Raw genomic sequence first — 15313 nt, 5'->3', positions numbered from 1 at the left:
CGGATGCATGCAGGCACATAAGCACAGCAGGATGCCCTGTGGATACACACAGGAAGCACATCCAGGGCATTCTGATGTGCTGTGGATGCTCAGTTGAGCTTCCAGAGTGCATCCAGATGCCTTGGATGGGCTTCCTGTGCGCATCCACAGGACATCCGCGAGCATCCAAAAAGCTCCACGGCAAAAATGCCCAGTCAACTTTTTTTAAGACCAAATAACAACTTAAAAGTGCATTAGAAACATGTGCTATTATCATTTATTAACATTATTTTTTTCCCTAAAACAGCCCTAAAAAAGGCCATTCATGCATCTTTCTTCTCATTTTGTTTGCAGCTGGGCTCTCTTCTTATGTGGTCTCCATTTTGGCATGTGAAGGTAAAGTGATGATTTTTTAACACAATTGTTCATGGGGTGCCAAAAAGCTTCCACAAAGGAGCTCTAAGCATCTAAGACAAGCATTTGATCCCATTCGAATGCTTTAATGAATTTTTTGAGATTTTGATGAATTTTTTTAAGTTCGATTAGAAAAATGTTCAAGTTTTTTTTTCATTCTTTTATTTTTTTAAAGAAATAAAGAAACAAGTTTAGCTATCTAATTTAATGGATTTACATCATTTTTTTTTTCTAATTTAAGTTTATTTATTTTCTTATAATAGCAAGAAATTAGATTGTATTGTGCAAGAATCGCTGTTACAAGTAGTTAAAGTTCAGTGGCAGAACAAGGAAATGATAACCTCAAAATTGATATAGGATCTCCTTTATGGAGACAAACCACAAAATTATCACAGGTTACAAGAGGTGGGTTATACATTTCGAAGTGTAATGTGTGCCATAGTAAATCATTCAATAGCTCATATTTCCAAGTCAAACTTCATTGTATGGGCCCTTCTAGTAAAGAAATGGTAATGTGCAAAGGAAGCAAAGGTGGGAATGCGATGACTGATGCACAAATATCGGGATTTTAAAGGAACAAGAACAACCTGATAAATTGGTTAGAAGACACAACAATCATCATATCAACCTCCATCCAAAAAGGAAAAAAATCCAATTGCCCGCTGATCCAATTGTATCCTCCAAACACCCATTCTTGCAAGTACCTATATCGGAAGAGGGCGAGGAAGAGGAAGAAGAAGAAATTATTGGTCGTAAAGAGGTAAATTGGTTACAGCAATTAAAATGGTGGCAAAAGAGCTCGCTGATCAATCCATTGCACATTTCCTCTGTGCAAGGTATTCCTTTCAACTTGGTGAGATCACCATATTCAAAGGAGATGGTAACAACCAAAAACAAAGTGTCAGCTGATTACACAAGTCCCGGGTATGAAAAGGTGTGTACCTTATTGCAAAAAGAGAAGACTTGTGTAGAGAGATCTCTTCAACCAATCAAAAATTCTTGGAAAACTTTGGGTGTTTCTATTACTTCTAGTGGATCGAAAGATACAAAAAAAGGGTCATTGATTAATGTGATTACAGTGTCCCCCATAAGGGTAATGTTTTTGAGGGCAATCGATTGTCAAGGGGAAGTGAAAGATGCACAATTCATTTCCAAAACTCTCATTGAGGCCATTGAAATGGAGGGTAGTGAGAATGTGGTCTAGGTAATTGCAAACAAAGCCAAAAATTGAAGGAGTGCAGGTGCTTTGGTTGAGGCCCAGTATGACCATATTTTTTTGGACACTAGGCACCATACACTCCCTCAACTTGAACATGTAACAAATTGGCAATCAAATTGAGTTAATGGGAGGAGATACAAATGTTTGTGAGGAACCATCATATGTCACAATCGATACTCAGATGATTCTCCAAATTGGAGTTGTTGAAGGTAAATTCAAATCGTAATTACTAAATCTAAATCATTTATTTAAATTTAAAAAATATAAATTGTATATAACTTCGCTTCATATGTATTGACATATTGTTATTAAATTGTTTAGGTTGTTGAGACCCGATCTACATCTCATACTATTGTTAGAAGATGACTTGTCAAGGTGCAAGGGGAATTGAGCCAAATGGTTATCTGCAAACAATGGGGTATGTGGAAGCATAGATGTGAGTATCGCTGATTAATCGGCGATACGAGATAAAATCGCGATTTTTTGGGGCCGGCGATTTAGTCGCCCCAAAAATCGCGATTTTTTGCAAAAAAATCGCTCGCGCCCGGCAGTCACATAAAGTGACGAAAAAACACGTTTTTTCCATTATGTTTTTACATTGCTTAGGGCGTTTTGGAGAGGAGAGGATAGAGGAGGAGTTCTTGGCAAGAAATAGGCGGAATCAAGTGCATTTGGAGGCCTTTTGATTCGATTTCTTCGTTACTAGGTAAGTGATTTGAATCTTTGTTTTTTGTTTTTGCAAGAGATTGTATTTTTTTTTCTTGCATGTAAATGGATAAAAATACATTCCTAATTAGTTAGGAATGCATTTGATGAATGTAAGCAAGATTAAATGCATTCATTTGCATTTTTTTCCATTCTAGATCGAATTTATGCTAAAAATTTGCCCTTTTTAAAAAAATTTGAAACCCTAGCAGCTAGTTTGTTTGAATGTTATTTGGATTTCAATTTATTGGTGTTGTTATTGGAATGTTGCTTGAATTCTTTGTTTAACTGTTAACTTTGATCTTGTTATAATTTATTTATAGTTTTTTTTTTAAATTTGTATGTGTAGGCAGCCCGCAGCAGTTTTAAATGGCAGACAAATGGCCATTGACTCCATGCCCCTCAGGCTACATTGGCACCAGGCCAAAGAATGTGAGAGATCAAGCATGGAAATATGCCTATGAAGCACCCGATGAACCAACCAAAGTGATTTGCATTCGATGTGAAAAAGTAATATCCGGGGGCATTTACCAGTTCAAATATCACATCGCAGGGATCTCAAAACATGATACGAATCCTTGTGAGAATACAACAGAAGAAATAAAAAGGTTTGCAAATGCCTTGCTCGCAGCTGGAGAGCAAAAAAAATTGCAAAGAGAGCGGAATAAATTGCATGTCAGGGCAGCCATAGCAGAGACCCAGGGCAGTTTCGTTGATGTTCAGGAGGAGGAGGTAGCCATTGAGAGCATGGCTGGCTCTTATCGTGGGCCGCATGTCCGCAAACAGGGTGGTTTTTCTTTCACGAGTTCCACTCCCACTCCCACTCCTACACCTCCTAGCACTTCCGCACCATCAAGATCAGCAGGTGCTTCTGGGATAGGGAGCTATTTTGTGCCGAGGCACACACCTGGTGCACAACCTTCATTAGAGGCCACTAGATGGAATAAGGAGGTCCATGACCAGTTGGACAATGCACTAGCAGATTTCTGGGTTTTCAACAACCTTCCTATTAGTGTTGTTGACAGTCCCTATTGGGAGGCTTTGGCCACAGGGTTGACAGTTGCAGGAAAGGGGTACAAGTCCCCTTCTCGTTTTGTGTTGGGTGGCAGGTAAGCGAATAATTTTATTACACTCGATTTCCTTTTAATTTTTAACTTTTTACTTAGTTCTAAATTTTAATTAATTTATCTAGAAATTAGAATGTTGATTACTAAAGTCTAAATCAATTTTAAATTACTAAGAATCTAAGACATAACTAAATTTTGTTTTTGTAGGCTTATTGGAAATGCTGTTGAGAGGGCCAAAGCATTTGTTGAGGAACAGAAACAAGAATGGACAAAATTTGGTTGCACCATTCTTTCTGACGGGTGGACGGATGGGAAGAGCAGGACCATAATTAATTTTTTGGCCTGCTGTAATGATAATGTGGTGTTCCTGAAATCAATCGATGCCTCCAACAAGGTAAAAAATGCTCAGACATTAGCATTGATGTTGGAGAACATGGTCTTAGAGATTGGCATTGAAAATGTGGTGCAAATCATCACAAACAATGCTACTGCATATGTATCAGCAGGTAAACCGTAATTTTATGTTGCATGTGCATTGTGAATTTCACAACAAGAATTTTTAATAGTTTGATATATTTGAAAAGTTGGAAACTAATTAGTATTTGCTTTTACAATTGGCAGGAAAACTCCTACAGCAGAGGCACCCCACTCTCTCTTGGACCCCGTGTGCAGCACATGTCCTTGACCTTCTTTTGGAGGACATGGGCAAACTTGAGTGGGTCACTCCAATTGTGGAGGATGCAAGGTGGGTGACAAAATACATATACAATCACCCATGGGTCCTTAGCCTGATGAGAGAGCACACTGATGGCAAAGAAATTGTCAGGCCTGCCGTCACAAGGTTTGCAACGATTTTTTTGACATTGCAAAGCATTCTCGATAATTTGGCTTCTTTGAAGCAAATGTTTGTTTCCAAAAAATGGCTTGCTTCCACATTTTCAAAGAAGAGTGAAGGAGAGAATGTTGTGCGGATTGTGTTTGATAAATATTTTGAAGATAAGGCTGATGAAATAGTAAAGGTAACTACAAAACTTTAAGTTTTAGTTTACACTTTACAACTTTATAACATACTAAGTTTGTAACTCAAGTAAATAATAATTTTGTAACTTGTCAACTAATTTCAAATTTATATTGCAGGTGTCTGAGCCTTTAGTCAGAGTTTTGCGTTTGGTTGATGGAGACCAAACGCCAATGGGTGAACTATATGAGGCCATGGACAAGGCCAAAGAATCTGTCAAAAATTACTACAAGGGGGAAAGCATCAAATATGAACCCATTTGGCAGATCATTGATAGAAGGTGGAATAATCAGCTTCACCAACCCATTCATGCAGCAGGATATTTCCTCAACCCACGTTTTAGGTATACTGTAAGCTCATTCTTACTCAAATTTAAGTTAACGAAGACTTGAGTTCATTTTGCTTTCGTAGGGTGTTGGGTGTGTACTAAAATTGCAAGACTTATTTGTTTTTGGTTTTTGGTTTTAGGGCTGATGGTACATATGCAGATCCTGATGGAGAGGTCATTAGAGGCCTAAGTGAGTGCGTCGAAAAGATGGTAACCAGCGAGGAAACAAGAGATAAAATCATCGCTGAGCAAGAGATCTTCACTTCAGCAGGAGGCAAGGTGTTCTCCACTTCTCTCTACAAGAAAGCAAGGCTTACACAAACCCCAGGTAATACATTTGCAAACTTCTGAATCTCAAATGCTAAATTAATATTTATGTTTCACTTTTTGTTGTCTATTAGTATTTTCTAACTTGTACAATTTTTGTGATGCAGTGACTTGGTGGACCACTTGGGGTGCAAGCACTCCAAATCTTGCAAAATTTGCTCTCAGAATCCTATCACAGCCTTGTAGCGCATCACATTGTGAGCGCAACTGGAGTTTGTTTGAGGCCATCCACACAAAAAAGAGAAACAGGTTGTCCCAAAAGAGGATGAATGACATGGTCTATGTGCAATATAATCTTAAATTGCGCATGAAAAAGGCACAACAAGATCCTCCTGGGCCAATCGATTTGGATGAGATCGATCCTTATTATGATTGGACGGCACAGGAGCAGGCTCCCTTATTTACACAGGAGGACATCTCCAATTTGGAGAGGGAGGCCGCGGAGGACGTTGCGGAGGAGGAAGGGGGTGGAACTGGATATGACATCGATTTGGATGACATCGAGGAGGGCGATGATGAGGATGATGACATTGAGCTTACTGCAGAGGACCTTGACATCTTGCGCGCAGCGAATGTGGAGATACCGACATCTAGTTCTATAGCTACACCATCTCCTGCATTGGCACAGACACAAACACGGGCACAAACCCTGCGGGGTTCTAGTTCTAGAGCTTTACCCTCTCCCGCACTCGCTAGTAAAGTGACTGGGAAGAGGAAGATGTAGTCCTGTATTTGACATTTGTACTTATTTGTAGTCATGTTGATGTGCTTATTTGAACTCTTTACATTTGACACTTTATTTATGAGAATACTTCTCATGTCTTGTGAACTTGTTAGTTGTTAGTAATTTACAACTTGTCACTACTTACTTGTTAGTAATTTACCGATTAATAACTCTTTTTGCATTGATATATATCTAAACATGATTGTTTCTTATGTATTGTTAGTAATTAAGTCATTAGATGCAAAAAAACATTGAATTCTGTAAAAAAATCGCATTTTTTAATTAAAATTTAGTGGTTTTTTAGTTCCCGATTTTTTCCCCGATTTTTTCCCGATTTTTCCCGATTAAACTTTTTCAGGCCTAGGCGATTAATCTCCTCAGGCGATTTTTACATCAATGGTATCATCAATTCAGTAAATTTTGCACTGCAGATTATTCCCACACAGTCAAACAGATCAACTATGAATAACTCAGTAAAAGGAGCCTTGGTTGGTTCTATTCACTGCATCGACCAATAAATTACCAAAAGAAAAATGCAGAAATGTTCGGTAAGACCTTTGTATCTATGTAAACATGAGTTTACATTCCACAGTTTTGATTTGCTAATACAAGGTTGAGATTATAAATATTACATATCATAAGTTAAATTCATAACTAAGAAATTCCTGTAATTATGAAAAGATATAGGAAATATACGTTAAAACTTAGGTTAGTCTTATCAGTTTAACTCTATATTAGGCACTAATAAAAAATACTTCATAAAATTAATTCTTCACTGGAGAAGTTCCCAAGATGCTTGTAATACAAGTGAATAGGCGTGAAATGATTGCTCATGATAACTATATTATTGTTAGTCAAATGAATGCAATTTACATAACATGCCTTCCCTTTATGAAATCTGTCACTCTTGAAGCATCATTCAAAACAATGTCTTTTGATTGATATCAAAATAAACTGCTAAAAAGCTTGACATTTTGCAAACATATTCTACGTGAACCAACAGCTACATAAATAAATAGAATCGCAGCACAGCATTATGATCTTCAGGAGATTTTCATACTACAATCTATTCCAAGTTCAAACAGATCAAATACAGCTAACTCAGTAAAGAGAGCCTTGATTGATCCTATTACACCGCATTAGAAAATGAATTTCCAAAAGAACAATGCATGAATGTTCAATATGACCTTCATATCTATTGTGTGTGCATTTCATAGCTTTGACTTGCTCATACAAAGTAAAGATAATCATTAACAAATATCACAAGTAAAATTGAAACCTAAGTAAGGAATTCATGGAATTATGATAAGATGAAAGAAATAAGTTTGAATATCAGTTCTAGTCTAACTCTGTATTGAGCGCTCGTACAAAATGATTCATAAATCAGAATTTCACTGGGAATATTATAAAGACACTTGAGATGTGAGTGAATAGGCAGGTAATGAATAATCATGACCATTGATCATACTATTATAGTACTGTTATATTAATGAAAGTATGTTATATAACATGGCTTCCCTTTTGTGAAATACACCACCCTTGAAGCATCATTCAAAACCTTGTGCTTTGATTGATGTTGAAACAAATTGCTAAAAACTTGACCTTTTGACCAGAGGATGAGGAGCTAAAATTGCATACACATTCTTGGATTGAAAGGTAAGTCATGAATTTTGATAAGAACTTGGAAGCTGCAGAAGAGTAGGATTAGTCCTGTGTGGTTGACCATTCCTTACAAAATTAACTTTCAATCCAGAAGCTACAAAATCGCATACACATTTCTTAATGGAGAGCATGCATGCATATTTGAAATTTGATATTACCTGATCTAACGAATAATTAACTTACAAAATTCATAGTTCCATGTTGAGCAATTAATTTATAAATTACATACCTGTGCAAGGAAACTTTCAACTAATCACCAACATTATGTTGATGATTGGCTGTTGAAATATGATCAAATTTAATCGTCAAACCAGCAAAATGTCAATTACATTATGTAAACTATCAGACTTAATTAGGATTAACAGTTCTTTCTTGATACTTTTTAGACAAAGCAGTCAAAACAAAATAATAATAAATGGTCAGTAATGTTCATGAGTAAGGACAATAAAGAGTGAATGACAAAGACGTCTAGAATTGTAGACGACTATAGATAAATCAGTCCATTAAAAAGCATCTTTTAATACTCCTTGCCTTTCCCATTGGTAACTGGGTTGCTCACCAACTCAGCACCACAATCTCCCACCAAATAAGAGGTGCAAATTGACATGATTACCCTCCCCAATATAAAGCATAACATGACTCAAGGGCCCTTATAATACAGAGTGTAATGTGACCAAAAAATCATTCCCAATATGTGATATACATTGATCAGTGTTTGCAGGTTGATTACAGTTGCTTTGTGAAGGCTAGCCACAGAGCTCTCCTGATAATGAGCATAAAATTGAATATAGGGTCATTTGAAATAATGGCATGATTTGTAAGGTCATGAAGGTTGACCAACAGCCGTTTCTCTATAGAGAATGTAACAGATTTATTCAAATAGAGAGAGCGGGGGGGCGAGGATTCTAGCAACATTTTCAGCAAGAAAAGCAGATAAATTGTAATGTAAATACTAAGATTTATTTTACATTAACCTAGGAGTATCAAATGCCATCAAAACTAATCACTGTACCTGTTTATGACACTTAAAACATCTCACTGATGTAAGCTGCATTTAAACTGTCAAATCACACTTCCAAAATCTTAAATCAATTGTTTAAGTGAATGGGAATTGCTAATGATTAACCCTGAGAACTCTTTCCTGTATCTTGATGTCTCATTTATAAAGGCACTATTAAAAATTGTATTGAACACCTACAAAAGTATTTAATTTGTTTGTGTTTAAAAAATTTATATTATTATGTTTATTATTTACTTTAGGCATTAGCTGACCGATTGACTGGAGTCGATCGTCCACTGTGACTTGAAAATTTTATTATTGAGATAGCAAATAATGATGTCATAAATAATGATGGTAAATATTTCCGATAATGTACTACCCTTTAAAGTTCCTTGATCTACTAATCCAGACTATAGAAGCAGTACAGTGCACAGAATTTTGACACAAATGGCATCATAAAGCAGATGATGTCCAAAATAGTGTATTCACATACAAGGAAAGAACAATATTTGCAAGAATAATTAAGTCAAGAACTTAATTGATATGTGAGGTATGTACAGAAATCTCCAAGAAGAGAAGTGAAGCTATTGTTCTAAATGTACAACATCAGGCAGTAGACCTGTGCATGGCTGTCTACATATAAGTAAAAGAGGCACCACTGAATGAAGTGTTTTCCTTCCGATGATTACTCAGAATCTTGGATAATGCATGTCAAATAGAGTTCACAACTGCCAACTTCTCAGGCCCACAAAATTCCTCTATTATGGCTCTTATCAGCCGTTTTGGCCACTCATCAGAGTTAGAACAGACATAGATAGCTACTGAGAGTTTGACCCTTCCCTCCCAGAGTTTGTCAATTCCTCCAGTCCATCACAAACTTAGGACCAGAAGGACTCTGTTCTCCGCCATTATTTTTTAAGTCAGGATTCTAATAGATTCATATCATCTAGAGCCAAAAAGTATGGACTCAAATGACATTTAAGTAGCTCCTGACTACTGGAAAAGCTAGAACCTCATTGTTTAGCCATAAAATTATTAAAATACTATTTATGACACTGGCTTTTTGTTGGGCTTTCTATATATTTGCCCCAAATATGCTTGAGTCAAAATAAGAAATTGGTAAGTGGACCGATTTTGAAGGTTATCATTTTGCAACTAGCTCTTGGTTATACCAAGACTAAGAGGTCACATGCCTAGCATGAATGCCTACCTCGTTGCCCGAGACATAAGTGTCCATTACAAACAAGGTGATAAACTGAATAGAATACCCTACAATATGTCAAGTACTTTCTAGTATGTTGATAAGTGTCTCATTGTTATACACAATTGGGTACCCACATTGCCTGAAAGCAAAGTTGAAATCATACTCTAACAATCCCTACCTAGAACAAACAGTTGCAGCATATTTAGTACAGTAAGGAATGTAGCTAAGTAAAATCCAGTAATGGTGACAAACAACAATCTTTATTTAAGGAAAAAAGTCACAAATCATACAGGACTGAGATCCCATTAGAAAAGGGCGTGGTTGCTAATCAGTACCATGGATTTCCAAGTTACGTTGAGGTTTTAGTTTGATGTAAGTAATACTATTTTCCAGCTTAGATGTGGAATATATATGATAACTGGACATTTCAAACTATTGCATGGACATATAGCTCTTTGGTTAGAACTTAGGTGTTGTTTTCTTTTTTTTTTTCAGATTCAATTTGTTCAGCTTTGGAGTGGGTCAGAACCCCATTAGATTCATCAATTTAACCAATCAAAACAACATACCATCTGTTTAGGAATCAAGTACTTGATATTGCTAAATAAACTTGTTTAGTTATTTGTAAGCAATATAGAGTTTCCACACCCTGTCTTTTTATAATGTTAGCATAATCAAGGTTCCACAAGGTGATAATACACAGCCCTTTTCAATCAGTTTCTCAATCTGCCACTTGATCTTAAACTGTTAGCTTTCACCCAAACATAGCATTGATACAGGTGATTTAACCCAATAATGAAGCAACACCCTCATGGATGTCTTAACAATGTTGATGTTTTATTTCATCATGTAATCCTTTGGTTTTAGCTGCACTGTCTAAATGTTTACAAGAGTATAAGCACTCAATTTATTGTCCTATTTGAGCCTAATCACAAAAAGAGAATATTCCAATACGACCCATCACTCTTCAGTATCAGTGGTGTCAAAGAAAGCTTGGTCTCAGTAGCTGTCTCTGGTACTCTGTGGCATCAATATCCAACAGCAATGATTACACTCCAAAACTTGACTTGCAGTCACTATGGGCTTCCATATACAGAGTTTCCCAAAAAAGACATCTCTAACCTCTTAGAGTGTCACATTGCATGGTTCTACATCTTGAAAGGACAAAATTGTTTGCATGAGGTAGTAGCATTGCTAAATATGACTTGTATAGATGAGGATAAGGTGGTGTTGGCAAATTCAACCTCTTGATAATGTTTGAAAAATTCAAATGGTTCTGACTACCTCTGTCGGCAATAAAATGCAGACTGGAAGAGGGAACTTCCTCTTGAGCTCCTAAGGGGCATCTTATGTCATTTTAGTAATGAGATTGAGATTAGTATATATTCACTTCCCATTTTACAAAATATGTAGCAAATCATATCCATGTTAGACCTACTGCTAATGCATATGCCTCAACCAGCAATGTTTTTCAAGTGCAGCATTTTTTTCCAAGTGGTACTTGCTCTTGTGGAATTTGCATCACTTCTCGTTTTTCTTTAGCACACTCATATCCAAAAAGATCTTTCAAGGAAGATATGATGGTTTTGTTGATATGTAATTGCTTCGGAGATTTCAGTGAGCAATTCATCAACACAAATGTAATTCAAATTGATTACAGCTACTTGCAGCAAATAACAATTTTGAATGCTCAATAATTTATAGAGGTAAAAGCAGTTTTTGGATCATATAAGCGAGATAATTATTTGGCATACAAGAAACCCCTCTGTCAAAAACTCATCAAAGAATCAACTTATCATATATCCTATATATTGTGCAAATAAGTGTACACACCCTACCCCACTCTGGACTCAAACCTATGCTTCCTCTACGTAGGACACTTATAATACCTAGCATATATAGAAAGGTGGTGAGTCTCCAAAAGGCTTGCTTATTGAAGCCAGAAGTGCTGTGCGAACAATACTCTGAAGAACCTGAGCAAACTCCTCCATCATCTAGATCCTATTCTTCTAAAGGACTTCAACACACAACAGTTGGAAAGGATCTCCTCTTCCTTGTTTATCTAACAACTAGGGTGATTTGAAATGGCAAGGGAGTTAATATTAAACGTCACATGTCTCAAAATTGTATTTCTCACCATATATGGGACCCACAAATACGTAACAACCTGCTATCATACCATTTCTTCTGATTTTATAGGCAGTCTAGTGGAGCACAGATTAAATGGCTATATATTATAGTTGGAATGACATTAACACAGACAATGCAAAAAAATATATGATTGCTAAAGGTGAGACAAATTGACCTGTTGATCAGCCACACTGTTGTTAAAGTTGCTAACATCAGGTCCTGCAAAAATAGAGACAACAAATGTGACCAACATCAGTCCAGACTATTCAGAAATTGTGTAAGACATTTTGAAAAATTATCATGAAATCAAGATTTGCATAAAATCTTTGCATGAAACCAATATTATGTGTGTTGTTTTGCAAGTAAATTTCCCTATAAAGTATAATGCTTTAAAAAATTAAGATTAGAGTGCAGAAAGACACTGTGAGAAATCTGCTAGAAAAAAATGATCCTTCCATTTAATAGACTGGATATGAAAAAAATAGAAAATCATTCCATCATAACAGATATATTCTATCTAGTACAGGAAAGTAACCAATAAACATTCACTATCGACTAAAAGAAATTTAATTCTCCCCGATAAAAGAGACAATCAATATTATGTGTTAGTCTTCTCCCACGCCAAGTGACTGTAACTATTAAAAAGGTTCCTTTTGACTGCAAAGTAGTTAGGCTTGTCAGAGAATCAATAGAAGCTGAGAAAGAAAGCTATCTAGATCCCTATCAATTCAGATTAATCCTTGACTATGAAGAGACTCCAATGGGATATGCTGCAGTTGCCATAGGTAGTGGTGACCCAGGCATTACAACTAGTAGCAAAAGAAATAGCCTCAGAGTGAACACATTTTACATTATAAGAAAACACAATCCAAGGTGAAACATAAACACTCCTTTAGCACCAAGCTTACAAAAAATACAAGTTACTAGGGGCCAACGCTTGATTTGAGCATCTACTTCCACTGTAAAGTATGGGATTCCACTGGCACAGATCCTAGATCTTCCAGCAACATATCTCAACTAACACAGCAACATCTCTCAAACCTCCCTTGTCTTCACCTCCAGCGATCGAGTTCACTGTTTTCTACTTTCAAGTTGGACTTAGAATGCAGAGATAAACTGGCTCAAACTCCCATACGCAGCGTATTTCGGTTGTGTCCTTCAAAATTATTGTTTCGCTACATGCAAAGTTTGCCTCCATAAGGTATAAACAATTTTGATAAATATAGGTAAGCTATGACTAAAGATGAACACGTTTTTCAGCAAATAACCATCCTATTTCTTCTTCCTCCACCCAGATTTTGAAATTTATAAACATAACTCTTTAGATCTTCGAACAACATTACATAAAATCCCACAGGGATGAAAGAGCTCAAATATTCATGTTTCCTTGCTCGTTTGATTGCTTGGTACGGGAAAAATGGAGGTCACACTACTAAATCTAGCTTGTTGCAGCTCTATGCAGCAGTTACAAGAGGCTGGTTATCGTAAATACCCCGGGTATTACACTTAATTGCGAAAGGATAGCCATAGTGGATCGTTGAATGTGTTCCTAGAGAGAACGCATATAACTTTGTAGGAAAATATGATTAAAGGCGAAACACGTAAACTCCTTGAGCACCAGGCTCACAAAAAATACATGTCGGAAGAGGCCAGCAATTGACTTAAGCAGCTACTTCCATTGAAATATTTCAACTGAATTGTGGAATTCAACTAACACAGATCCCCGATCGCACAGAAACATATCGCAAACCCCCATTGCCTTGACAGACAGAGCTCACGGAACGTTTCCTATTTTCCCTTTGAACTTAAGGTACGGCCAAAGAGTAGCTCAATCTAAGCATGCCCGGCCTGTTTCGATTGTATTCTTCACCATTACTGTTCTGGGTATACGCAAAAGGAAACACCCTTCACCCTGCACTAATAGCAATTAACGTAAGAGGAGATGACTATGGATTGATATACTTTGCTGCAACCAACAATTCTATTTCTTCTTTCTTCACCTACACTTCGAAATTTACAAAATGTAAATCCTAGATCTTAAAGCAACATCCCTTAATTTCTCACAGGATTGACCAGCAGATCTCAAATTCTAATGTTTCCTTCTTTGCTTAATTTCTTAGCACGGGAAAAAATGGAGCTCACACAACTAAATCTAGCTTGATGCAGCTCTATTCTTCACTCGTTTTATTTTGGGTACAGGCAAGTATGCCATCAATAAACAACTGACTTCAACTTACAATAATTATGACTATAGTAGACGAGTAATGACAATAACTAGACCAAAAAACCATCACTCACCATCTGGCTGATCCTTGTCTGCAAACTCAATTTCAAGTGCCCTGTCAATGATATCTGCAAAGCTATCTTCCTTTTCGCCGGGAGCGCTGGATGAATTCTTCGCCATCAATTCATCTTGACTCGCCCTTACTCCAATGCTGCAGAAAATAACAAAAGCCAAAACCAGATACAGAGTTCGATTCCCTTCCCTGAATAAAAATCCCATGCCCTCTTTCTCCTCCCCATGCCTGCTTCTGCCGACCTTCAACCCCATTGAAAATTTATTGTGGAAGGCAAAAATCTGCGTCCTAATTGTAGCTAATAGCTGAAAACCGATCTAAACCCAATGCAGGAAAAAATCGCCGACGAGGCCACATTTTAACCGTTGAGATCACAGGTGTGTGTCTGTCTTAACAAACAACGTTACGCACGATGAACGGGGCAGTGCAGTTTCCCTTCCAGATGTAGAATGCTCAAATCTCGATTGGCCGGTGAGTAATTCAAAATTTATATAGTTGTGGGTGCCAACACTTGGATCATAGCGCTATTCTTGATTCCGTCGCCCCCTATATCTTTGCCACAAATTGTTAACATCCGCATTTATTTTTTACCATTCACCAATTTATATGCACAATGAATGTACGAATTTCAAGTATACAATTAAATATCTGCACCAATTGATTATGTATTTTCATTAGTAATATGTTTCAGATAAATGTCTGATGAATTTCAGATAAACTTGTGAAGGAGAATGTATGAATTTTTATTATTCAATTGACCATCTATGTCAATTGATTATATATTTTGAGACACAAGTTGTTGAATGAATTTAACAAGCATTTTGTTAAGATGAATACTAAATATAATTTAACAAGCATTTTGTTAAGATGAATACTAAATATATGAAGGCATTTTCTTAAATTTTAATTTTACATGTGAATCATTTATGACATAATTATTTAAAGGAAGGAGATTTTAAATCTACTTTAATTTATATGTACATTGAATGTCTTAACACTTGATTTTTACACAATTGATTATATAAATCAATGATTATTGATATGTGATGGATAAATCAATGTACCAACCTTTATGATAGTTGTTTAGACAAAAAGGACCTATTGAATCATTGTAATTTGCTATATGAAAATAGAATCTCTAACATCTATGTATACTAACCTATTTTCAAAAAAACACATACATCAAATAAATATATAATTATATAATTTAACATGGAAGTAATCAATATAAAATATATA

The 15313-nt window shown here is 36.3% G+C and overlaps 3 protein-coding genes across 3 annotated transcripts in view; 2 read left to right on the top strand and 1 right to left on the bottom strand.

The window, feature by feature from the left end:
* The window catches only part of LOC149550885 (K(+) efflux antiporter 4-like), an 89199-nt gene extending 74527 nt beyond the window's left edge, over positions 1-14672 (bottom strand). The window contains exons 1-2 of the mRNA XM_089786467.1: positions 14076-14672; positions 11953-11996 (exon numbers count right to left, since the gene is read on the bottom strand). Coding sequence (XP_089642593.1) covers positions 11953-11996; positions 14076-14328 — 297 coding nt within the window. The 5' untranslated portion in view covers positions 14329-14672. The remainder of the gene's footprint in view (positions 1-11952; positions 11997-14075) is intronic.
* LOC149550887 (uncharacterized) lies at positions 571-3954 on the top strand. Its single transcript, XM_089786468.1, has 2 exons — positions 571-3426; positions 3592-3954. The coding sequence occupies exons 1-2, from the start codon at positions 2687-2689 to the stop codon at positions 3899-3901; spliced, it is 1050 nt and encodes a 349-aa protein (XP_089642594.1). The 5' UTR covers positions 571-2686; the 3' UTR covers positions 3902-3954.
* LOC149550886 (uncharacterized) lies at positions 4086-5781 on the top strand. The gene is made up of 4 exons (XM_089789513.1): positions 4086-4403; positions 4522-4745; positions 4871-5009; positions 5374-5781. The coding sequence occupies exons 1-4, from the start codon at positions 4086-4088 to the stop codon at positions 5779-5781; spliced, it is 1089 nt and encodes a 362-aa protein (XP_089645639.1).
* Positions 14673-15313: the final 641 nt, after the last annotated feature.

The sequence above is a fragment of the Cupressus sempervirens genome, chromosome 6 (genome assembly GCF_028749045.1).
Source record: "Cupressus sempervirens isolate cs-2001-9-10 chromosome 6, ASM2874904v1, whole genome shotgun sequence".
Taxonomy (NCBI): Eukaryota; Viridiplantae; Streptophyta; class Pinopsida; order Cupressales; family Cupressaceae; genus Cupressus; species Cupressus sempervirens.
The sequence above is the reverse complement of the archived record's forward strand: the minus strand, read 5'-3'. Positions and strand labels throughout refer to the sequence as shown.